Genomic DNA, 26,792 nt, shown 5'->3' on the forward strand with positions numbered 1-26,792 from the left:
ATCGTAAGTGAAAGTGCATCTGTCAATCATTGAATGTTCAAAATATTATGAATCTTTATTTTTAAAAAAATTACACATTGGTTGGCCTATTCATGAGCATACATCATGTTTAGGGGAATAGGGCATTATTAATATGCCATGTACACTGCAAAAAAATGATTTTCACGAAATTGGGTCTTTGTATTTTTGTCTTGTTTTCAGTAAAAATATCTAAAAATTCTTAAATTAAGATGTTTTTTCTTAAAGAGCAAAACGACCCAAGAAAATAAGTCTAGTTTTTAGACCAAAAATATCAGATTTAAGTGATTTTGTGCATAAAACAAGGAAAAAATCTTAAATTAAGTGTTTTAGAAAAATGTTAAAGATTTTTTTGCTTATACCCCATTGGCAGATTTTTTTGTTTTGTGCACAAAATCACTTAGGTTGGATTTTTTTTTGGTCTAGGGGCTGGACTTGTTTTCTTGGGTCGTTTTGCTCATCAAGAAAAAGCATCTTCATTTAAGAATTTTTAGATATTTTTACTGAAAACAATACAAGAATACGGGATTTTTTTTCTGGAAAATAATTTTTTTGCAGTGTAAGGTGGTATGTGCTAGAAATGGGTAAACCACTATCAATAAGTCGGCCCGTGGGTCGGGTGCACCGCCGGGCCAGGGAGTGTCCCACATTGTCCCTCAGAAACACACCCCTTGTCCCCCCTTGGGCTTTTCAGCAGGTGGTCACCCTAGACCCGAGACCTGAGCAGTTTCAGGTCTAAAAGTTTCAAATGTTTCTCGGACATTGGTCGGGTGTAATAATAGCGGAATCGGGTCACGGGTAATTTAAAATGAATGGAATTTTGCCGAACAGACCCAAGACAACCTGAATTATAAAAAAATACCACTAGGTCAGGTCGGACTCGAGTCTAATTTTCTTGGGTTTGTCTCGTGTCGGGTCTTTCTTCTTGGGTTTGGGTAAAAAGCGATTCGGATCATTTAGGGTCAGGCACATTTCTTTGGACCCAAGAAAACATCTAGCTGGGTGACCGTCATCATTGTAACTTTCTAAAGTCCTTGTTTTTAAAGTTTTCTCATTTCTGTTCCCTGTGTTTGTAGTTGCGCCTGCCTGTGAGCTATAGTTGAAAATTAGCTGAAATGACTAAACTGGTCACTATAAATTAATGTGTATTGTAATTGCAAATGTAAACTGAACAAAGTACGGCGACCCCTTGAACCTGTCAGCAAACTGCGAATATGGCAATTGTGTTAATGTTAATTTGAATCATGAATAACATTTAAAAAAATAGTTGTAACAACATAGCAGCTCTCTAATATTTACACATTTACTAAGTGAATTATTTAAAGCATTAAAACAGTGAAAAACTGACATTTTATAATACATCAGAGCACAAACTCAAGACATTAATGTCTCAAAAAAGGGATGGACTAATAAAACCTGAGATTTCCTTTAAAATCTTAGGTTTTGTGGTAAGGTGCTGTTAATATATATTTCTTACATCACTTAACTTTGATCTCTATTTAAAGCACCTAACTTTACAACATCCTAAAACAATATACAGGTGAGCAGAAGTAACATACAACACATATGAACCAAATAATGTGAATATTGACATGTGACTATTATTGGAATTGTTTTTATGATAAATAAACATAAAGATAAACATGTTTGGATATGAAACTAAATGCACTGCTTACTAGGAATGAAACAAAAACTATGCAAGATGGGTAATACAAATCTAGCCAACCATCAATCCTAATTTAAGTAGGCGTGATGTTTGTGCATCTCCTCTTTGAAGATCTTCTGGGGGGGACTTACTATTTTCTTTTATGCTTATATTCATATGATCAGTTTAAATAGATTTGTTTATTTATTATTCTAATGATAAGTTATTTATTTTCTTTCTCCTGCATAACTGCATCCAGTATAACATGTTAGTTAAGAGTGATGTCTATTTAATTTGTCCAAAGGGAAATGTGGAAATCCACAAATAGATTTAAAACATAAAATTCAAAACCACCACCGGTTGTCAATGTTCCATCCAAATGTTTCTTGTAACAGCAACCAACCTCTCGATGGGTCCAAATGTCAAATATGAACTTCCTTCTTTGCTATAATCCGTGTATGTTGTACGTGTTGCCGTTTGTCTTCAGACAACAAACCTCAACAATGAAGCACGTTCACACAAAACAACATCCACCCCTCAGATTTCACCTCACTGATGATGCAAGCGCAGGCAGATCTTAAATTGACTGACTGGTCACTTGTGGTCCGGGTCGGTGGTTTTCCGTTTTGTCACAGCGCCCAGTCTTCAATCCCACTGACTGGAAAAAAGAAGTTGTAGGATTTGGTAAACAAAAACAATGGAAGGAATGATGTGTTTCATTTCATTCATAGCAAATGATTAGCAAATTCTACAAAAGCAATTTAGATACATGGGTTCAAACCCAGGAAACACACTTATTGGTAAAAATGTTTGACTTTGTAATGCACTGTAAGTCACTTTGGATTAAAGCGATGTCAAATTTATAAATGTAAATAAATATAAAATTAAAGCTTGCACATTGCTTTAAACTTCAGTTGTGTATTAGAGTCTGAATACAACAGTGTTCATGTAATAAAAATGCTGTTGTGTTGTAATGTTGTCAGGTCAGGTCAGGTTACCCAGACAGCAGACAACTCCGGGCCGGATCTGCACCGGATCTGCACTGGAGCTGCTGAGCTGTCTGCTATTTGGTTATGCTATGCTAAGCTAGGTTAGGTTATGTTATATCTGATCTCAGATTTTTTTAGCCAAATGGGTTTTGCATGCAACCTCCAAATCAAAGAAGCATGCATTAATCTGTTACCTGTCTTTTTATCTGTTTAAAGGGATAGTTCACCCCAAAATGAAAATTCTGTCATCATTTACTCACCCTCAGCCCTGAATGACACCCCGTTCTTAATCCATAGGATTTCATTTGGATTTCCCTACTGAAAAATCCAGCTAAGACCAGCATACGCTCTCCAGCTTGGTTAAAGCTGATTTTGCTGGTGTAGCAAGCTGGTCTAGCTGTGTTTTGGTCACATTTTAAGCTGGTCTAGCTGGACTTAGCTGGTCAAGCTGGAATACCAGCTGGCCCACCAGCATGACCAGCTTTGTCAGGCCGGGAGGACCAGCGTAAACCACCTTGAACCAGCTAAAACCAGCTTCCATCTTATGCTGGTTTAGCTAGATTTTTCAGTAGGGTTGGGCCATTCTCTGCACTTATAACGGCTTCAACTCTTCTCTGAAGACTTTCTACTAGGTTTAGGAGTGTGTTTATGAGACCATTCTTCTAAAAGCACATTTGTAAGGTCAGACACTGATGTTGGACGAAAAGGCCTCGCTCATAGGGGCTGTTTACACTTGGTATTAAAATGTGTTTTCGTTGAACGGATCACAAGTGGACATTCTGTTTACACCTGGTATTTAAATCAGTCTCTTTTGTCCACTTTTGACTGCTTCTGTCCTGAATACTATGAGGGGGTGGTCTGTGAGACTGTGGGCGAGTCTCTCCGCTGTCATTTAAAGGTGACAAAGAATTATTGAACGGGGTATTTATCCTTGTTCTGTGATGTGACATGTAGACAAAAATGTTTTTGTTTGGGTCTGTAATGCCTTCGAAGCTTCCTAAAAACCTCTCTCAGACAGCTCTATTAGGGTGGGGGATTTTAAACAAGTGGTTTTGCACCTATTTGGCTCCCCCTACTGGCTTAACTTGCAATTTCATTACTGATTGGCTGACTTTGCTGCCACTCTAAAAATGTAGCCAATTATTTTAAAGTGGAGGGGCAGGGAGACGCGTGTGATGTCATAAGCATCAGTTTTTCAGATTGGGCTGTTTTCTGGCTGACATTTCTAAAAGAGGAATTTCTATGAGACTGAGATGTTTAGCATGTCTAGAACTTTTTGTATGTTTGTGAATGCGGGTAGACTACCATTATTCAACAAAGACAAGGTAAAAAATGGTTTTTCATTCTCTGTCCCCTTTAAATGCAAGGGGGAGTAATGATGGGTTTATTTGGACGCAAACTAATATTATGACGGAGTCTGCTGCTTGTGTTGTTAGTAAACATGCTGCACAGTGTTTTGAACATGTATATGTAAGAGCTTTCTGTGATATTTCAGCGTAATTGATGAAATAAGCTCATACAACTTTCACACGCGCACAAAATGAAACTACGTGGAGATCAGCTGCTTTAGTTTTATCAATGAAAGCTAAAGATAGCGCTGTATCTTAATACCAAGTGTATACAGCCTCATAGTCTCCTCTCTAATTCATCACAAATATGTTGTGTTGGGTTGAGGTCAAGAGTCTGTGCAGGTCAGTCAAGTTCCTTCATACCAAACTTGCTCATCCATGTCTTTATGGACCTTGCTTTGTGCACTTGTGTACAGTCATGTTGAAACAGAATGGGGCCATCCCCAAACTGTCCCCATAAAGTTGGGAGCATGAAATTGTACAAAATGTTTTGGTATGATGAAGCATTAAGAGTGATTGGAACACATGAATTCAGTGATTTGGAGGGGTGTCCCAAAACTTTTGGCAAAATAGTGTATTTTGAGAAATGCTTGCAACCAAACTTTTCATGAGCCCCATTAACTTCCATGCTATTATTTTGTGAATGGGGCTCATAATCGGTTTGGTTGAAAACATTTCTCAAAATATCTTCCTTCGTGTTCATCAGAAAAAAGAAATTTATACAGGTTTGTAACAACATTTAAAAAATCTTTTTTTGGGTAAACTATCCCTTTAATATGCATCATATATTAAACAGGATCCTGTCAACAGGAATTTAGCGCGGTCGCAAGCTTCTTGCTGCTGCATTTTGTTATCTGAAGAATTAAAATGTTGTCAGAAATGCTCACTACACTTCCAAACCCCAGCACAGTAATGTTTAGTTAACCCTCGATGTGTAAAAAAGTATGATTAAAAATGTGACAAGTCTGTACGTTATATTAGTAGATTTCTGGATTTATTTTTATTGACAGTTTCATCAAACAAACGTGTATACGATCTGTTGTTAACATTGTATACATTAATTTACACAGTAACGTTAGCTCAATGTAGTTTTTAATACGCTTTAGCTATGATTTGAAGTAAGATAATCTACTTGCTGTTTATTTAGCTTGTTATCAAAAAAAAAAAACTACTCTTAAAGGACTCTATTTTTATTGATTCTTTGCGGAGTGTACTGGAAGTTATGTTTGTTCCACGAAAGCACTTTGTTTTTTTTATTGTTACTGAAATCGTTTATATACAACGGCAAAGTTCACATACATTAGATAAAAACTTAGTGCCAAATGCGTTCCCTTATTTTCCCGAATTTTATATAAACATATTTTTAAAGTTTGTAATAATAGCAATTAACGAAAAAAAAGAAAATAATTTGTAAATAAACGAAAAGTGCATTATTGCTTTTGCATTGTTGAGCATTAAAATCAATCATGTGAATCATGTTGTTTATGTCGTTTTCATTGTTTATATACTTTATGCATTAAAAAGTACATTAATTTTATAACATAACGCATGTGTTGTGCAAATGCATTCATGGCACATTTGAGCATAAACCTAAATGCTATTTCAGATGTCATTATTACTCTGATTTAATTAATTGACATACAGTACTGTGCAAAAGTCTTAGGCCACCACCACCAGACTTGTTGTTTTAGAAGTTTTAATGTCCATCCATATTTATTTTTCAATCTATTTTATTAAGATACCAAAAGAAAATACAGGAAGTATGTCCAAAATTATCAATTTTCAGGACTAAATGTCTTCTTTAGGCATTGTCTGTCTTTACCTCTCTTAGTACTAAACATATCTTGAGCGTTTTTGAGCAGAAAGTAAAAAACTAAATTCTTTTAAATTATAAATTAGGATTTTATTTTATTTAGGTTTAAGAGATCCTGCTATTGCTCAAGTGGAAGGGGAGTTTACTCTAAAAACTATATACACATTTCCTGTATATTTTCTGGATGTATTCTATTTAAGAGACTGAGAAACAATTATATATATGGTCACTATAACATTGCAAAAACAACAAATTTAATTGTATCATGGCGGCCTAAGACTTTTGCACAGTACTGTATGTATTTGACATAAGTTGGTCTTCACATGAATGCAGGGGCGCTCAGATTGTTAGAAATGTAAGTGCCAAGGAAAAGACCTCTATTATATTTCTTTTGATGTCTGTTTATGCGCAAATGTGCCCCCTTAAAAATAATTGGTGCATGACGCCCCTGTGTTATATGTTCATGCTTTGATTCAATGGGTGTTGTTTTGTATGCAGCCCTGTTTGATTTCTAAACCTGTGGCTCTTTGGATAAACATAGCCACTAAGTTAAAAAGTCTGACCAATTAGCATTAGTCAGGGCTATTAGTTATTCTCACTGTTTTGATTCAAATTCGATTCAATTTACTTTTTCGTGTGTCTGACTTGAAGAAGAAAATTATATGACTAATTTGTAACACTAGTCTAAGCAGTTTATGCCACCGGGTCTCTATATATGAACCATGCAAAACGACATTGTAAAACACAGTAGGCCTATATTAGCTATATAGGTCAAAACACAATACTAGTCTACTGCCAACTGTCACCATAAATGTGTAATAATATTTTCTTGGTTCATCTCCTAATGTCCCCCCATAGGGGCTTTAATTTTGCATTTTAATATACTTCCACTGAAAGGCGTGCATGTGATTTTGGACCACTGTTGTGTTTTGACCCATAAATATTTGGCATGCTTTGATTTGAATGGTGTAGTGTAGGGGTACCCAAGATCGGTCATGGAGGGCCGGTGTCCGGCAGAGTTTAGCTCCAATCCTAATTAACACGCTAATTAATAAGCATACTAGTAATATACATCTTGCTAAGCATACTAGAAACTTCCAGGAAGGGACACTTAGTACTAAGTTGGACATTGGCCCTCCAGGATCGAGTTTGGGCACCCCCGGTGTACAGTAGTATGTTATAGGTGTTCTTACTTGATAGCTCTGGGCTTGTTCGTTGTAATCCGAGCTCCTTGGCGTGAAGAAAGGGTTGTTCGGGCGGCTCCTGGTGATGTTTGTGTGACCTGGACGGCTGTTGCTGACCCCGCCGACACTGTGGATGCAGAGGACCTTCTGGAAGCTCTGTTTGAAGTTATCCGACAGGAAACCGTAGAGGAGCGGATTGGCACAGCTGTTGACGTAGGTCAAGATGACGGAGAAGAAGTAGACGCCGGTGATGATGCTGTTCTCCGGGAGAGTCTGGATCAGGTTGACGATGTTGAGGATGAAAAACGGCAACCAGCACAGGACGAAAACCACCACTATGATCACCACCATTCTCGTCACCTTCTTCTCCGACCTGCGTCGTTTGGAGAGCCCAGCCCGCGCCCTGACGGACTTCACCTTCACCACGATGAGCAGGTAACAAAGACAGATGACCAGCAAGGGGCAAAAGAAGCCCAAGATGGCGGTGTAGAGGATGAAAGCTGTGGACCACACGTCGTGCGGTTCGGGCCAGCTCATGTTGCAGGTGTTAAAGCCAGGCTGAACATCAGAATAAATAATGACAGGCAGCGTCAAAACACAAGACAGTGCCCACACCATGCCATTTATCACCTTGGCGACGCTGGGTCGCCTCCACCTGGCACTGCGGATGGGATGCACCACGGCCATGTATCGATCAATGCTCATTACTGTCAGACAGAATGTGCTGGTAAACTGACTGATGGAGTCTGCCCACATCACAATATGACACAAGAAGTTGCCGAACGGCCAGTATGACAGCACGTTGTGTGTGGTGAGAAAAGGAAGTCCGAGAATGTACAGCTCGTCGGCTACCGCCAAGTTTAAGATGTACATGTTGGTGACCGTCTTCATTTTGGTGTAACGCAGAACCACAAATATGGCCAATGAGTTTCCGGTCAAACCCAGGACGAACACGATGAGATATATCACAGCCATGATTTGAGTGCCCTCGGAGGGCGAGCTTTCACTTAAGTCTAGGGTGATGTTGGGGATTTGTCTGGTTTGATTTGAGTAGTCTGAGGTAGACATGTTCCACGTTGAACCCTGGGTTGCCATCACTGGATGCACGTTCAGCTTTAACAATGAATTTCTGTGTCATCAAGAGAAAAGTTAATTGGGAAAGTTATTAAACATGCATTTAAAAACACAATTGCATGATTAAATGAACTAAATATATTATAGCCTGGTTTCACAGACAAGGCTTAACTAAAGCCAGGACTAGGCCTTAGTTAATTAAGCCGTTTAAGCATTTTTTATAAACATGCATTAGAAAAATTTGTTAGTGGTGTTAATCTTAAGACAAATCAATGGCACTGGCATATTTTATGAAGTTATTTTGTTTACTTGTTTTAGTCTAGGACTCACCTTAAGCCTTGTCTGTGAACCCAGGGAAACATAAATTTAATTTAATAAATTATAAACTTTATATATAAATTATATATCTTTTGTACAATAATTTTGTTCTGTATTGTATTAAATAATTTGCACTATTTATGACTTTGGAAAAAAATTATAGATCGCATTTTTTATAAACATGCCTTAGAAAAATATGTTCCTGGTGTTTATCTTAAGGCAAATCAATGGCACTGGCATATCAATGGCACTGGTTTTTTTTTTCAGTTGAGACGGCTCAAACATGTGTTTCAGTCTAGGACTCACCTTAACCCTTGTCTGTGAACCCGGGGAAAAATAAATTAAATTAAATATAGGGCTGGGAAAAGATTAATCGCGATTAATCGCATACAAAATAAAAGTTCTTTTTTGCATAATATATGTGTGTGTACTGTGTGTAATTATTGTATATATTTAACCACACATATACATATATTCATGTCAGTTTTTTTATTTATATATTTTTTTATTTATATATAATATAGAATATATAAAAATATAAATAAATATATATACACATGTAAATTTTTCTAAAATACATACATGAATGTATGTGTATTTATATTTACATAATAATTACACACAGCACACACTCATATATTATGCCAAAAATCACTTTTATTTTGTATGCGATTAATCGCGATTATTCTTTTCCCGGTCCTACTTTATATATAATTTTTTACAATAATTTTGTACTGTATTGTATTAAATAATTTGCACTATTTATGACTTTTGAAAAAAATTATAGACTGCAATAGGTGTGTTTTAGTAAAATTACTTTTTTTGCGTCGTTCTGTGAACTACTGACATTTTTTCAGAATTCCAAATAAAATCTTGTATTTAATTTGCATTTATTTGCAGAAAATGAACAGGAGAGCCAAAAAGATTTCTTTCAGACCTCAAATACTGCAAAGAAAACAATGCTTTATTTTAAAACAAGAAGTTGGACCTACTTAAAAAGACTTCATTATAACACTTAAAAAAGTAAGTTTTATAAACTAAATAATTTTCTCACTTGGAAAATTTTAAATAATTTACACCACCTTAAATTTTTCACTTTTATATAATATATCCAACTTTCACTTTTGACAGTGTATTCTGTTTTAAAATAAATATGAATAAGTTTTCTTTGCAGCATTTGAGGTTAAAGTAATTTTTTTAAGTTAATCTAACTTTAACTTTTTAAAGTAATGTTTTATATTTGTTTAATAAGAGTTACAAATTTTATATATTTGGAATATCCCTCATTTTTTATCACATTTTTTATGTGTCTTGTCAAGGTCTTTCACTTTGTGCCATTGCTTGCTTCAGCAAACACTGAAATGAAACGCCTGCCTTTCATAGAAATGTTGATTAAAGGCAATGCTTGAGTGGTCTCCTATTTTTTCCAGAGCTGTTTATTAAATAAAACACTTAAAGACATTATTTTAGTTGTTTGAACTCTTATAATGTATAATCTTGCATGACCTTGACTTTAAGTGGCACTCTTGTTGTATATGAGGCGTGCAAAGTGTACAGAGGGTCAAAAATGTGTTGCACAAATAGAGCAGTGCCTTCGAAATGCATTGAACCGTAAGCCGAAACAAGGGTAACGATGCCACTGTTATGAGTACAAACAGACCACTGGACACTTATTCGTATGAAGCATCTGTATTTCAGTGTACCTGTGAATATTTAACTTTCCTTCTGTGCCACAAGTGCTCATTAACAAGAGCTTGACAATGAGACGAATGTCAAATCTTTTTCCATCTTCTATTTCCACTGCTCATATCAGTCAGCTCTACACAGACAGTTTATTTAATAACCATGAGTGCTTGCCCAGACAATGACAAAGGACAACCCTGCTGGAAAAAACAACAACATAGGCCATCATATAGTGGGATATGTGCATGGTTATTTAATGGGAAGTCAGTGGGTGTCTATATGGTAATGTGCTGGTCTCTGTTGGCGATGTTATGTGGTGCACGGGAAAAAATAAAACATCATTAAATCTTACTTAAATATGGCCTGAAACGCACTACATAAATGAATTTTGTAATGTAGCCTAATAGCTGATGGTTCATAATGATGTTCGTAATGGTGTTTATTCCAGCAGAGATCTCATCCAGTGTGCAGAATGGCACAGGGTGGGAATCAGGGGGTCTGACACCCCTCAATGAGTCATGCACCCACCCAGTCCACTCAGGTAAACGAGTTGTTCAACAGATATATGATTCGTTTCGGTAAGCACAGAAGTTTAATTGTAAGTTACAGAGGGCGTAATATCACGTGGCGTTAATAGCCGGTTGCGCACATAGGAAGAGTTATTCAGAAGGTAACCATGGCAACGGTACAATTGCTTGTGCACTTTAGCGAAAAGACAACTTGCAATAAAGTCATCATGCCGATTTAAAGCATGCTACGTGCTATTGTGCATTAAACATCATGCAAATATCCAATGAGCAATTCTTTATCATTTATAGGGTAAATTGCATTGAACGCCTTTTACCTCTGGTGCTTTGCATGTTTATTGTAAGTCACAATGAAAGTCACATGTAAAGAATTAAGCTGTTATTATATTTGCAGTTTGTTTATACAACCCTACCTTATGTACGATGCATCGGTGCGCATCCACCAGTTGACCAAACTCTCCTCCGGTTCAGCAGTTAAGTCCAGATCAGTAAAAATTAATTTCAGTTTGTCTGAGATCCAACATTAAGAGCCAAGACATCACCTTCATTTCCTATTCCCAATAAAAGTAAGTGCACTAGTAAGTTATCCGTGGCGCGCACATCGTGCGCATTATTCTTTTGGAGAACCGCTTACATTTAATTTGGCTTAATCATCCACATTTAGCCAAACATTTAAGCAGATATTTGTTTTCAATCACCTTTCAAATGGCATTTTTCTTTCTGAAAAGGTAACACGATCTGTCCGGATCCTGCTGGAGAGGTTCTGCTCTCTCCAAGAGCGCACGCGTTTGACTCCACCGCGCGCGCAACAGGAGCAAAGCACCTTCTGCGTCACGCGCACATACCAGTTTCTCTTTAACTGTATTGACAGTCCTACTGTTATCTCTCTAGTCATGCATGCATCTGAATATATCATAAAGCAAAAGTGCCTTTTGCTTTGCGCATTAAACTGAGCATGTAGTGTAACGTTTTGTATAATTCTCCCACCTTTGAAAATGTGCCTTTTATTACCCAATGTAGGCTACACAGCGAGGTCCAGATTTATTGATGGATTTTCTCAACATAAAATCTTTGCTCGCAAAAGCTCAGTGTGCAAATCTCCTTTGTGCAAGTTCTCCAAGGGCAGATTTTACTGTTGTGTGAAAAGATAAAAAGATTAAGGTGTGTACGTTTGTTTCACTGAATTCCAGTTTCACATTATAGACCTGAAGTTTCCACGTAAATCTAAAGTCTGTATTCTCAAGTGAAACATTGCTCTTTAAAGATCGCTGTAGTTCATTTGGTTGACGAAAGGTGCACCATGCACTGATTTCAGTTTGCATTTGACCTGTGGCCAAACATTTACACGGATTTATTTTGATGCATTTATAAATATTTCTAATTGTTTTAGTTCTTTTTGGATATATAAGCAGTTTTTTTGAGAAACAAAAAATTTGATTCAGTTTCATAGTAATTGTTGTGAATGTTTTTGGATAAACATTGTCTTTCCCCATGTTTGGTGTACTGTAAGTTAACTCAAATATTGCACGAAAAGTTTAGATATTAATTCTTTGGTGTCATTGAAACTTTTGTAGTAGAGAAAATATCAGTGTGTGATGAGGAGAGCTGTCGGAAAAGGAATTGGTTATGTAAACCTTACAAATGTTCAATTATGTCTCTGTGGAGGTTATTCAAGCACACCTGTGCTCCCAGATGGCGTCTTATCAAAGTGACTTACATGAAAGTGCACAAATGGCAGGTAGAGTTATAAAAGTCACATGCTGAGCTCAGACCCTAGAAGTGAAGCGGCATCTGTGAGGCAGGGCACATTTTACAGGTAATTTGGTAAAGTGAACTGCTTTTAGACCTTCAGTAGCAACTTTTCTGCTTCGATCTGCCTGTCTTGTTGTTTACTGCTTTCTTTGTATCCGCTTTTTTTGCCCTATTTTGACATTTAAGAAATATGTCACATTCAGGCCCAAAATAAAAGCAGGAGAGATTGTAACAGGAAAAGGAAGTTTCATGTCGTCCATGTGTTTTGCTATTACTGTAGTTTCTAATCAGTCTGCATTTAACTCGATGGATTTAGTTCTGAGAACGGCTGCTCTATCAGTTGCTTTTGTACGTTATGGACTTGAACAGGAAATCCACAGATATTTATAGATATGCAGAAAGCATGTTTTATTTATGGGAAACATCCGTGGAGTCACCACAGATCATTGGAGACAGTTAGACAGTATGAAGACAGTAAAGTAAAGGTCAGTATATGGTCTAGGGAGAGGAAGAAATGGATAGAGGAAGAGCAGTTCATGTCAGGGGAGCCATTCATACATAAACCCCTCTCTTACACATGGTGGTGTCTTCACGTCAAATACTCTGTACATATTCAGATGAACATACAGTACACTGCAATAAATGACTTTTTTACTTGTTTATAACTAAACATTCTTAAACCCAGATGCATTTTCTTGATGACCTAGAAAATAAGTCTAGTCTTTAGACAAAAAAACATCACACTTAAGTGAATTTGTGCTTAACCAAGGGGAAAAATCTGCCAAAGGGGTAAGCAAATTTGTCATCAATTTTATCTTGAATTGATTGTTTAAGATTTTTTTCTTACCCCACTGGCAGATGTTTTGCTTGTTTTAAGCTTTTCTTAGATTTTCTTAGGTCATTATCAAAAGCAATACATTATTTATATATAAAAATATATATATATTTGAAATTTCTCAATGAATTAGTCTCAGAATGTGTAAAAGTTTCAGCAGTTTTAGACCTCTTCACTGTTAGAAATTACCAGCATTTTACAATCATTAACAGTGTTATTTTACCATAACTTGTTGTAATTAAGTTTCCCTGTAATATCCCAATTAATACCTGTGAAAACTATACTGTAGTATCCTTGGATTTTACAGCATTTAACTCTTATTTTACAGTAAAATCTTGCAATCTAAAACCTGCTGTTATATCACAAAAAGGTCTGTAATATCATAGCAACACAGTAAAAAAAATTAAGGGTTTCACAGCATTAAACTGTATTATTACAGTGAAATATTGTATTGAAATATGCCCTGGGAAGTCACATGACATAACCGAACTGTTTTGAACCATAGACTGTATAAAAACATGGACGTAGTCTGACTTATTAAAATAAATATGGAATCAGAAAAATATAAATTTATTTTAAAAAATATGGCATGTTGATGTAGATGAACCCAGCTAATAGAAAAAAGTTCTAAGAACGTTCCCTGAAAGTTCCCAAGGTTCCCAAAACGTTCTGCCAACGTAAAAAGTGTCCAGTTTTCTTGACGTTCTAAGAACATTTTTGTGTTGTCTGAACGTTAGAGGAATGTTACATTTTACCATTTTTAAACGTTATGACAATGTCATGTTTTAATGTTCACACAATGTTTAAAACCACAACTGTTTATTATATTGACTTGTTTAATTGTTATGTAAATGATAGAGAAACATTGCATTTTATTATTTTATAAAACATTATTTCTGAAAGTTCAGTAAATATGTTGCTGTAGAAAACACAATTCACTAATTAGGTTTAGATGTTGATGTTTTGTTTGATTTTAAGTCACCATTATTGTGATTAGTGTTTGTTTTAGTTGGACTCTTGACCCTTGACTCTTTGCTTGCTAGTTTTTTCTCTGGTTGTGTTAACTTTGTGTTAATATACCACATTTGTTATGAACATGTAAAGTTAACATTGTAATTCTGAGGTGGTTGGTACATAATGGTAAAGATTATCACCTAATTAATTTACTAATCAAAAGTTTATTTTCTGTCAATAATGTAAATGAGATCCAGCACTTTCACAGCAGTTTGTCATTAAGGAGTTTTAGAAACTTTGGACAAAAAATATCTGCTGTATAACCGGAACGCACAAACATCAAGAATCAGACTATGAATCTCAACCATGGTGACAATAAAATTGTAAAATTTGCCTTGTTGTAATGATGTACAGCAAAAGATTGTAATTCCCCAGTAATGTATTGTAATATCACAGTAATTGCTTTTTCCATTGAAGCTGTGAAGTTACAATATACAGTTGTGCTTTTACATCAATGCATTATAATATCACAGATATAACATTACAGTAAATTGCTGTGAGTATATTTCACAGTATATTGCTGTAATCCTTGCTGTGAAAGTCATGCAAAATTTATCCAATTATTTATTGTGAATTTACAACGAAAAAATTTGCAGTGTTGACTTTGACTGTATTTGGCTTTGCTCCTTGATATACACCCCTTTTTTCCTAAATGTGTCCTCCATGAAATCAGATGATCATTTTAGTTACTGTATCCTTGATGGAAAATTGAGGGACATATGGCTATCTTTTGTAACTTATACAATAAACCATATTTACATTAAATAAAGTTATATAAATAGTGCATTTACAAAAATCAGATAGGAGCTAATACATTTTTGAAATATGTATGTTATTGTCTGTTGCAAAAGGTAGGTTATTAAAAATATAGATAATGAACAAAACGATTACATTGGAACATTTACATTGAGTCATTTGCAGACGTTTTGTCCAAAGCGACTTACAAATGAGATAAACAATAGAAGCAATTATAGCAACACAAGAACAGCCATACATAATACATCTTGAACAGGAAACCAAAAGTGAATGCATTACAGAAATAGACTTTTCTCCATTATTGATATAAACCATTTGGCAGGAGAACACAGAAAAAAATAAATTGCATCAACGAACAAATGTTGATTCTGCTAATGAGTTTACCAGGAGCTTTAAAGATATAAATAATCATTCTTTTCATAAAATCTTTTTTTACCTTCATATAATGAGAAAACTGATGATGTCACCTCTGCTGGTCCTTTGTTGATCTGCCCAGGCCAGGTCACAGTTTGGAGGTATCTAATATTGTTTTCCATATGCAGCAAACTTGTATCATAAAGGCTGTACCACCAAATATTGATAAACCGATAAAGGATCATGAAATGAAACTCTGCATTGTTAAGTCGTCCATGTTAATAGAATCTGAATGTCTCATTAAGTTTTCCTCAACTCTTCTTCTGGTTTTGCTATTCGACCGCAGTCAATTTCTACCACTCATGTCTCTTTGTAAATCTCTATTATTTTCAAATGTGACAGCAGACAGGTGTTTGATAATGTTGACAGAAGCATAAAATCATATGTTGCGCTTATCGGCTTTTATGACTTGTTTCATGTTCCTATAGGTTACTGGACATCATCTGTCCTGTGAGGTCATTTCAGTCTAAGGACTCTGGTCAAGAGCTGGGATGCTGCTAATTTTAGATTTAATGAATCTTGGTCCATTTGATTAAATGTTTTTGGGTTTGAAGTAACATCAGATGTGAAGCGTGACCCACCACAGGTCAGTTGTTTACTTTATATAAAAGCATGTTGCTCAGTAGTCTACTGGTATAACTAATGTAAGGTGCACCATGTATTTTTTTGTTTGGTAAAAACACACACATTTATTATTAAAGTAGTTGTGCTCCAGCATGCACTTTAAAGCCTTTTTTGTTTTATTTGAGCCTTCAAAATAATTTCTACAGAAAACATTGTCCATTTAAACTTTTAATAATTTCAACAAGCTTGAATTATTTGATGCATTTATAAGAAACACTGAATGATCAGGTTTGGCCATTTTTATATTAGTGAATTTATTTTTTTATTATTATTATTTGTCATTTCACACCCATCTATGAATATGTAATTCCGAGGATCTCCACTTCAAATCTTATGAACTTAAATGGCTTATATATTCTTTTAGGGGATTTCTCCCGGTGGCCACAAGATGGCGCAATAAGACAAGTTTATTTTAGTTTTTCAAGTCGAGACTGGGTTATTGTTATTTATCAGTTTTTTCAGAACTAACTGAAGATAATTACAACAAACTAACAAAAGGATGAATGTGAATCTTGAATGCTGCCCGGAAAACAAGTTTATATTCATTTTAAACAGCCTAATGCTATTGTTTTACATGTGTTTTAGGAACAATTCAAAGTTGAATATTTGATTGAGCCTGATGTTTAATGACGTCTTTCATTTCAACAGCTAAAAAGCATATGCTTACTACAGTTTCTCCTTTTAGATAGTTGCATTGTAAATGTTTTATAGTGATAAACAGATGTTATGATGATTCCTCTTATATACTTCCAAACAGAAACAGGTAAAAAATACCTTTAGACACAAGTGCATTTATACTTTTCAAATTCATGTAATTTTTAAAAAAATACCTTTACACACAACTGCCTTTATACTTTTCAAATTCATACATATTATGGTTTAAAGTAAAGTTTACTTTAAGTGCTTCAACTTCAAACAAATAACTTTTTGCTCCTTGTTCATATGAATGATTCAGAACAAATGTAACAGATTTAGAATAGAAATTGGTTTTACAGTTGTTTTATGTTGTAATGGCGCCCTCGTGTGGTTTGGTGTTGTGAGCTGCAGACAGAAATGCTTGGTTTGATGGAAGATGATGTTGCCTAATACAGCAGTTATAATGGGGAATGCACGATGTTAATGGCTTATGTCTGCAGCGAAACACCATTGAGAGGATGTTTCATTTAATTTTTTCAGAAGAATCTTTAATAATCTTTAGGGTTAGGTTTTTTTATTCTTCTCAAAGTATTATTTCACAACAATGGCGATCTACACACTCAGATTGATGGGTGGTCCACCCAGTCAGAAGAGACACAACATATTTAATTGAGAAAGCAAAAGAAATCACGCATAAATGATAATAAATAATACTAATCGCTCAGTACCAACGGATCATTTTTAGAAATAAATAATTATTTATAGAAATGTGTTTCTAAACCTTGCATTTGTTAACATGCAAGCGATTTTAAACAATTTAGGCTATAGGTTGCATTATAGTGGGCTCTAGCTATATTGTGTTTGGTATGTGTACAAAATTTACCAGACTTTTACCAGATCATCATTTGTTTATGTTTATAATTCTGACAGTGATTGTTAGCTACTGTATTTTGCCTTCACTGTGCCTATTCAAAACTCGAGGGCCAACATAACTTCTAGATTAACTTCTAGATAAACTACATTTTAACATTTTATAATGCCTAGTCATACTTCTGTTATTTTGATGAGAGTAACTCAAAAGTAACGTAAAAGTAGTGTAACTCATTACAGTTCAGAGTCAGTAATATTGTAATGTAACTAATTACTTTCAAATGACAGTAATTTGTAATATATAATGTATTACACTTTGGAAGTAACTTGCCCAACACTGTTAGGGATTGGCTTGGACAGTAAACTGTGGATGAATGAACAATGGAACTATGGTGACTGTATGTTATGCTTGTTCCAAATAGATACACAAGTCAGCATGTAAAGAAAATGTGTCTTTATTGACATGAGTCAATTAGTTGCACTGTAAAAAAAATTCTGTTGAAATTTCGGTATTAGTGGATATTACTGGCAACTAGCTGCCAATAACTTACTGTAGATTTTACATTTAAAGGAACAGTATGTAGGATTGTGGCCAAAACTGGTATTGCAATCCCAAAACTTGTGGCTAAAACTGGTACTGCAATCACACAACTGGTGGCCAATACACAAAATGACAACATAAACATCAGTTGAGAGCTGCAACTCCACTTTTTAAATGTCAATATCCTGGCCAGACCACTGTTGTCAGTGATATAATTATTTGAAATGAAAATGATTTCTTAATGTCTAGTGACATATCAGGGACATTTTATGATTCATTGATATAAATTTCCTACATACTGTTCCTTTAAGTTATTTACTGGCAACAGTTTTTTAAAAGGAAAAATGAACATGAAACATTTATAAACAGTAAGTTACTGGCAACCAGCTGCATTATTACAGCAAATTTTTTACAGTGTGCTCACTCCTCGAACACAATTCATCTCTGACTGTAGTGAAAAGTCATTACACTGTTTAACAAGCAAATACCTAAATTTGTTTATACAGTATTAGCAAGTAAATCAGATATCTAAATGTAAGCTAGCACTATTATAATGACTATAATAATGTTTATTATGCTTTTGTGTTACTCAATGAAAAAATCAAATAAAGTACTTACAATTAAAAAAAAACTTTAAACTTTTATCCCCTTTGCAACCCCACTGTACAGTCGAATATCTCACTTGATGGCCTAAACTAATAAGATGAGCCTGTTCCTCACAACACATTTTGTTTGCATTAGGCACTTGATGAAATTGGGCCTTCAATGTCCTATCACAGGACACGTCCAACAGCTCCTCTTCTGCTTCAGTCAGACCACTTGCTGCAGCTGAAGCTAAAGGATGTGCACCCAGTCCCAGGGGTTTAAAGTGTTAAATAGTTTGAATGTATATGCCAGTTTGGCTACACACTGCAGGTCAGAAAAAAACTTGGCCATGTCAGATTTAAAGTCATCCACTGAAGATGAAGGCTTTCATGTTTAGAAACATGGAAAACAAGATACTTTTAGAAAAAGTAAAATCTGCTTCTCACTCCAGATGCAGAAGTGAAACAAGTTACTTTAGAGGAATAAAGTAAAAATGGCAAACACTGCATTTATTGAGCAACAGCTCTTTTGTTTTGTTTTTTTATTAAAGTTTCCCATCACGTTCCTCATTTGTTTTTATCCCACTCAAACCCCCCCCCCCCCCCCCCGACCCTATTATTTAAAGCAGCTTTGCTTCTGGTGTCTCTGCTCTATAACACAAGACCAACATCAAACCATGTTTGTTCTGTCTCTGTTCACCTGTGTTTTGCTGGGAGCATTCAGTGCTCAGGCAAAAGTGGTCAAAAGCTTCGACGAGTGTAAAGAGTTTTTCTACAACGGCAAAGAACCAAGTGGAATGGATCAGAATGCAAAGAGAATCTGTCAGAAGATGCAGAATAAAGGTTTTTCTTTTGCTACACTGTACTCAGTTCCTCACAGGATTCCTCTCTACAGCGCCTACAAATTTGATCGTGCATGTTTAACCCCCGCTACACGGAGAGACATCTGGCACATTGAGCCACAGGTAACTGACTATAAACTAAAGACAAAATACATTCATTAGCAGTTAAAGCTTTGCATTTCACTGTTAAATTAACTTGGTTTTCATTGCATATATTTTTTATAATGACATTGTATGGTACTTTGTCAAACATTTTATACAGTTATTGTACAATAAACATGCAATGCATTGTAGACAGTAAGAACATAATCATTTTGAAAATGTTTTTTACTCAAAGCAAATCATCAAAACACCCATCAAACAAACACAGTATTTCTTCTGCAGATTTCCCTACCTACATCTCCGATTGACTATATGGTCCGTGAGAATGAGATTAATGTCACAACTGCTAAAACAATTAAACAACTTCAAACCATGAGCAGCCACTACACGGACACTGGATATGATCGTGGACACCTGAACCCCAACTGCTTTGGCCGTGACGCAACGTTTACACTGACCAATGCAGTACCAATGGACACTTGTTTCAACCGTTTACACTGGAAGAATTGGGAGATAAGACTGAAGAGTTTCCTAAAAGACAGGCTTAACAGTCATGGTGGTTGGGCAACAGTCTACATTGTCACAGGTGCGGTACCTGATGAAAATGTACGAATACCACAAAGAGAAATCTCTGAAGACCCTGAAAGGGTGACCGTGCCCTCTCATATCTGGACGGCGGTCTGTTATAAACACTTATATGATAATGAGAAATCTTTTTCCTTTGGCTATATAGGTAAAAACCAACCATCACAGCCTGACATAAACCTGATGAGTATCTCAAATCTTAATGATCAGCTCAGTGAACTCTATGGTCAGCTCTCATATAAACGAATTAGAGTTTTTGATGAGGATTGTTTTGGTGACGAGTCTGACGACAATAATAAGTTAAACTTGGTTTATGAGGGATTTAAGAATTTAATTACTATGGCTGTGAGCAATGTGGTCGAAGTAAGAACAGACATACAAAACAAATATAATGCTGTGAAAAGAACAGTCAACAGTGAAGGCAACTCTCTGAAGAGAGTCAAGGTGAAGGAGATGACAGTAAAATTAGGCTTTGGCAGCATGAGCGCATTCTACACTGTAGTAGAAGATCTAAAGGTCTTTGCTGAAAGTACTTGTCTAATAACTTTTGCTAAACCACGTACACCTGTGAATGGTGAGCTCAGAAAGAGAGATGTATCAGTGGTGTCAGATGCTGTTGAATGCCTGCTGGTCTCAGAGAAACAGATGACTGCAGCAGACGGATCACAGTGTTCAAGCATCCCTGGCTCTGAATACACCTGTTTTTGTGATGCAGGAGGTGAAAAAAAGCCCTGCTGCTCCTCTCCCTGCCTGTACCAGAAAAAACTCAATTCCTACAGATGTTACTCAGGCCAGACCCTGATAGAGTGCTCACCCCGGTACTCACTCATCACGATTAAAGGAGAGAGGTGCATGGATGATTACCCCTGCGCCACATACGGAAATGACTACTACTGGTGCAAGACTAAAGATGGTTATTTATATGGCTATACGTGGGAGTACTGCAGCCCTCCACTGTGGCGAAGTAAAGCTAAAAACGGGAAGTACTGCCACAGCAACCATGCTTGTGCCAAATATGGTAAAAATTATAGGTGGTGCTACACGGATGATAAAAACAATGACAAATGCTGTATTTCAGAAGACTGCTACTCAACAGTGACTGAGAAAAGATGCCGGTCAGATCACCCCTGTGGCTACCATGGCTATGATTACCTGTGGTGCTACACAGATGATAAAGACAACTATGATTATTGTTGCACAAACTGTGCTTAGTTGTCTTTTTTTCTTAATTTGTTTATTAAAGTTTTAAGAAGCAATACTATCAGGATAAAGATAAATGAGAATATAAAAAATATTTTACAGTTTACAATGTTTATTATGATTATAACTAACCCAAGACTTGGTCAATTGATTGTGATTGTGTTTGGACCTCTTACTAACCCAGAAACTCTTAAACATGTGCTTATGAAATTAATAGCAGACTAATGCATTTTTCATTGCATTTTCTAAGTAAAAACAAAACTGGATAAAACTATGATTATGTAATGCATCTTCAAATTCTTACACAAAATTGTTCACTTTGTTTTTGTAGACTCATAAACACACATCTACACAAAAGTTTGAAGAACAACAGTGATTTTCATAAAGTATAGTTGTTAAGATTCGGTTTCACAAGAATTGTTTCACTTACACTTATACCATTTATAATCATATCAGCTATGGCATTATTAACCCTCAATCGGTCCTTGGGGTCTATATGACCCCAAACGACATTTCATTAGTTAAAAAAAGGTTCCCTTTATCTCAAAGATATAAAACTTTGTGACTTTTCCTACATAAACTATCTTTACATACACAAAAGAGTAAAAAGGTATTTAAAAAAATTCATTAATCTGCCCCTTGGGGTCAATATGACCCCAATTGAAAGTGAATGGGAAATGTAAAAAAATGTACTTTTTTTCCATTTGTCAAAAAATAAATATCAATAAATCCAGCATAAATCTGAAAATTTTGACACAGAAATTAAGGCTTGGTACTTTTGCACAAATGCAATGCAAAAAAACACATGCTCACACGAACACACACAAATACACACACACAAACACACACAGAGAGCATTTGTGTGGAATTTGGCAAATAAAATCAGAAACAAATGCAGAAAATAACACATAAAGGGGTGTGACCTAATGCACGCACATGTACACTCACAAACACACGCACGCACGCACGCACGCACACACACACACACACACACACAAATACAGACACACACAAATACAGACACACACACATGCTCTCTTTCTATCTATACCTCTCACACACATTCTCTCAAGCACACTTGCTCTCTCTCTCTCTCTCTCTCTCTCTGTCTTTCTCTCTCTCTCTCTCTCTCTCTCTCTCTCTCTCTCTCTCTCTCTATCTATCTATCTAACACTATCTCACACACACACACACACACACACACACACACGCGCACACACACACACACAGACACACACACACACACACACACACACATACACATGCTCTCTTTCTATCTATACCTCTCACACACATTCTCTCAAGCACACATGTTGTCTCTCTCTCTCTCTCTCTCTCTCTCACACACACACACACACACACACACACACCCGGTTGGGAAAATCCAGTGCATCAAACACACACGCAAAACTCCGCTGCTACCCCGGATAATAAACTATATCCATTGTTTCCATAAGGCTGGATGTCTTCTCCTTACATCCAAAAACACACTTCTTCTTTCGTGCCATTGTTGACTAAATTAAAGGGGGGGGGTTAATGGTATTTCAAGCATTCTAACTTATTACAGTTTTTCTCAATTGCTAAAACACAATTTCTAAAACCTTGCTCCTTTTTCTGAAAACATTAAACACAAAACCTCATCTTCAAGCACTATATGTAAAACCTCTGACTTCTCTTGCAAAATGAAACTTTCGCCCTAAAACAGTTTTACTTGTGTGCAAAATTAAACACTGTTCTCAAAACAGTTTTACCTGTGTTCAAAATCAAACACTGCTCTCAATTCATAAACAAAGTGATCAAAATTATATACACTATCAAACAGTGAGTAAACACTACACCAAAAAATAGAAAACATATGGTTCAAAACATATAGTTCTCAGGGAATAAATGTTTACATATTTACAGTGTAACTCTCATTGTTCTGGATAAATTGCAAATGCTTTGATACAATCAAGCAGATGATTATGTACAAATGTCTGCTGTTTGCATTTTCAATTTCATTTCCATGAAAATACATTATACTGGTTTCTGTTGAATAGTCTTACACCTCAAAACATTTAGCAATTAGTTCATTGTGCACAGCATGAAATTGTTGACCATATGTGTCATAATCTGTTACTGTAAGCATGAAGCATGTTTTCTATGTTTTTTTTTTTTTGTAAATGTGAACTGAATTGATAAATTCCTGTCAACTGAATCCTGAAATTTTATTTTCACTGTAATTTGTTTTCAAAATCACAATTTGTGTTATTTGTTTACAGAAAAAAAGGTGAACATGTAAATTCATCCACAGTTTACATAAAAATACTGACACATATAGTTGTTTACACTTGGTATATTGACAACATGGCAACATTTTGACTGTCTTGTTCATGAACAACGACACACAGACTGCCATTTTGATGGAACTGACATGTTCACTAATGTACAAATTTACTTTTGAGAGATGAACTCAGACTTTTCACCCCTAGTTTTACAGTACTGTACCCTGCATTTCACAAACTTGTCCTTTGTTTCTTTGATACTGTAAAACAGTACAATCAGTACTGTTAACAAAAGGAAAGTTCAGGTTCATACAATTTGTTCATTGTACAGAATACAGCCTAAAATGCACTGTACTTCTGTATACAACAGTGAACTGGCTAATATTGGTTGTGTCACATCATTTGAAACAGGTTAAATCCATTTTGAGTGGTTGTGTTTAATCAATGATATGTGTGATGACATTTGTATTTGATTGTTGCTGCTTTGTGTTTAGCAATGTGCATGACATGTGCATTTGAGTGCAGATTGTGTTTTGAGAATGAGTATGTGTTTGGAGTTTTGCTAAAAAGTCTAAGTGAGATCTGCAAATTGTGTTTTATGATGTGAAATGGTTTAAGGTATTGACAACAGACTGCACAATTAGATAAATGAGTTCAGGCAACTGAGAACTTTGTTCAGCCAATGGCTTTTAGTGTTTTAGCAATTGAGAAAAACTGTAACACAGTTGTAGAGTTGTTTCCTCATGCTAAACGTAGGCAAAGTGTCAAAACAGCAGTTGGGCGTGTTTCAGAGTATTTCTGTGCCGAATGCACTTCGCCAGGGTTCGTACAAGTTTCGGCAAGTTTTTTCGATTACAGTTCTAACTGACGTTTCAGGGGTTTTCGATACGTATCACTTCTTTATATGGGCTTCCACCGGAAAACTTCCCCCGGAAAACCCCGCCCACCCGTCAATCAGCGGGAGACGCTAGAGCTGCTAACAGCTTATCACGCTACTCAGCTTTGTTTAATTTCAAAACTCAACAATGGCACGAAAGAAGTGTGTTTTTGGATGTAAGGAGAAGAAAACCAGCCTTATGGAAACAATGGATATAGTTTATTATCCGGGGTAGCAGCGGAGTTTTGCGTGTGTGTTTGATGCTGTGGATTGTCCCAACCGGGTCGTGACGAGTTGCACGCGGTAAGTAAGACTTCTGTCTTATGTTGGAAATAGTCACGTGCATATTATATAAATGACACAAACATGTAGTGAATCATAAGTTAAAACAGTGTTGTATAGTGTTGCATGACTCCTACTCGCTCCTCCCGCGGTAGTAACTCCTCCTTCATTTTTTCGTACGTTATCGGAAAGATTCGGTAAAGCTAATCTTTCTTTTATAAATCTGATTAAACTAAAGACTCTTCAGAGATATAAAGGATGTCATACTCTATAGGTACTCAAGATTAACATCAGAAATGCAGAAACAGCGTTACGTGAGCTTTAAACAAAGCTGAGTGGCGTGATAAGCTGTAGCAAGCTCTAGCGTCTCCCGCTGATTGACGGGTGGGCAGGGTTTTCCAGGGGAAGTCCAAAGCAATCGTAAAAAACTGTATATTCCCTTGCCAGACATCGAGGGGAGAAGCGCCTTGAGCGCCTTATCCATCCCTAAATTGCACCAACATCAATCTCATCACATGCCTCTTCCATCGCCTGCAAAAGAGGCATGCGCACAAAGGGCTGCTGGTCATATACCTTCCATATAACTCTTCTATGGGGTTCAAAAATGGCAAGTATGGTGGGAGGTATTGCACGATAAATGTTTGGTAGTCAGCAAACCAGTTTTGGACTGGGGCTGCACGATGAAAGCTCACATTGTGCCATACTACAACTTACCGGTTTCTTTGGTCTACATCATTCATACACTCTGATGGTATGAGAATGTTGTGGAGTCTTTCTAGAAATGTGAGAATATGGGCTGTGTTGTATGGTCCAAGGTTGGCATGACGGTGGAGGACACCATCCATATTGGAGATGGCAGCAAACATTGTGATGTTCCCACCCCGTTAGCCAGGAACATCTATAATGGCTCTGTGGACAATGATGTTCCTGTGGTCTTTTCTAGTGCTTACATCCTGATTGAAGTGTTAACAATTAACCATTCAGGTGTTTGGGCAGGTGGCACATATATTGGCCATTTAGCTTGTGTAGTGTCACTTTGAATTGTAGTGTTTTGAAAAGGCAAACATGTGACTTTATGTCAGATTGTTGTGTCTTGTGCAGAGAACCGTGTTCAGTGCATTTAAAAAGTGCCATTGTTAATTGCAAAATGTGTGTAAAGCAGAAAATGTGTTTAGACTTTTGGAATTTTGAGAAGAGGTGTTGCTCTCTGTGTGTCAGTTAAAATAGTTGTGCTGTTAATGTCATTTTAGTGTGTTAGCAATTGGAAAAAACTGTAATAAGTTAGAATGCTTGGAATTCCATTAAATCCCCCCTTTAAATTATTTAAAATGAAGTGGGAAGTGGGGGAAGGGAAATCTAAAATATGGCTCTCTTTTTGTCTCAGGAGAAGATGGGGGTTCAGAGGATGGCGGAGGGGGAAATCCAGCCAACACTGGCAAGGGGCTACAGGGAAAGGACTGGATGGAGCTCCTTCATCTCTGGTCCACCTCCTGGGTTGCTGTTACTCTCGTGGCGCCCTTCTTTTTTCCTGAAGGCAAACAAACACACAGTAAGTGCAAGGGAAGGCAGAAACCAACTACCTGGATCCAGCGTCCACGTTTCCTCTCGGGCCCGGTTCCCTTACTCCACTGGTTTCTGTGGACATGAGTAGGGAAACAAAGGTGGGTTAGTTGTAGCTCCGCAAGATGGATGAGCGCGGCTGGCCCTACAGATTCTTCGGCCCGAGCTACGAGGCACAAGACAAGTTTTATCTGGACTCAACAGGCAGGTGAGTATTGTCGCATTCACAGGTTTTTCACGAGTTTACTCGAGTGATTATAACTTCAACTCAATGTCAGGTAAGTATGACACTTTTCACAGGGATCTTTGCAGAGGAGGTTTAGCTTAGGCTCGATACAAGGTAAGTATCACACTTTCACAGGGTCTTTCTGGGCTTACAAGTCTTTGTGGAGTAGGTTTAGCTTTAGCTCGGTACAAGGTAAGTATCACACTTTCACAGGGTCTCTCTGGGCTT

At 36.4% G+C, this 26,792-nt stretch overlaps 2 protein-coding genes across 4 annotated transcripts; one reads left to right on the plus strand and one right to left on the minus strand.

Annotated features, from left to right (window-relative positions):
• Positions 1–552: 552 nt before the first annotated feature.
• LOC129436622 (somatostatin receptor type 5) lies at positions 553–11,432 on the minus strand. 2 transcript variants are annotated; one of them, XM_073857759.1, is made up of 4 exons: positions 11,299–11,413; positions 11,014–11,151; positions 7,008–8,127; positions 553–2,321 (listed from the first exon to the last, which is right to left on the minus strand). In XM_073857759.1, the coding sequence occupies exons 2-4, from the start codon at positions 11,037–11,039 to the stop codon at positions 2,241–2,243; spliced, it is 1,227 nt and encodes a 408-aa protein (XP_073713860.1). In that variant the 5' UTR covers positions 11,040–11,151; positions 11,299–11,413; the 3' UTR covers positions 553–2,240. The 2 variants fall into 2 exon arrangements, with proteins under 2 accessions (XP_073713860.1, XP_055050833.2); XM_055194858.2 differs by having other exon boundaries at positions 11,014–11,432.
• Positions 11,433–19,234: 7,802 nt separating this feature from the next.
• Positions 19,235–22,088, plus strand: LOC141350925 (uncharacterized). 2 transcript variants are annotated; one of them, XM_073856767.1, is made up of 2 exons: positions 19,235–19,591; positions 19,853–22,088. In XM_073856767.1, exons 1-2 carry the CDS (start codon positions 19,304–19,306, stop codon positions 21,365–21,367), a joined length of 1,803 nt encoding a protein of 600 aa, XP_073712868.1. In that variant the 5' UTR covers positions 19,235–19,303; the 3' UTR covers positions 21,368–22,088. The 2 variants fall into 2 exon arrangements, with proteins under 2 accessions (XP_073712868.1, XP_073712869.1); XM_073856768.1 differs by having other exon boundaries at positions 19,470–19,591; positions 19,806–22,088.
• Positions 22,089–26,792: the final 4,704 nt, after the last annotated feature.

This window comes from Misgurnus anguillicaudatus, chromosome 19, assembly GCF_027580225.2.
Source record: "Misgurnus anguillicaudatus chromosome 19, ASM2758022v2, whole genome shotgun sequence".
In the NCBI taxonomy this organism is placed as follows: domain Eukaryota; kingdom Metazoa; phylum Chordata; class Actinopteri; order Cypriniformes; family Cobitidae; genus Misgurnus; species Misgurnus anguillicaudatus.

Coding starts and splice junctions, on each gene's coding strand:
- LOC129436622 (XM_055194858.2), bottom strand. CDS start 11,039: ATGCGCACCGATGCATCGTACATAAG. Junction 8,128..11,013: donor ACCGATGCATCGTACATAAG/GTAGGGTTGTAT, acceptor TTGATGACACAG/AAATTCATTGTTAAAGCTGA. Junction 2,322..7,007: donor AACAAGCCCAGAGCTATCAA/GTAAGAACACCT, acceptor TCTTTTTTCCAG/TCAGTGGGATTGAAGACTGG.
- LOC141350925 (XM_073856767.1), top strand. CDS start 19,304: ATGTTTGTTCTGTCTCTGTTCACCTGTGTTTTGCTGGGAGCATTCAGT. Junction 19,592..19,852: donor TCTGGCACATTGAGCCACAG/GTAACTGACTAT, acceptor TTTCTTCTGCAG/ATTTCCCTACCTACATCTCC.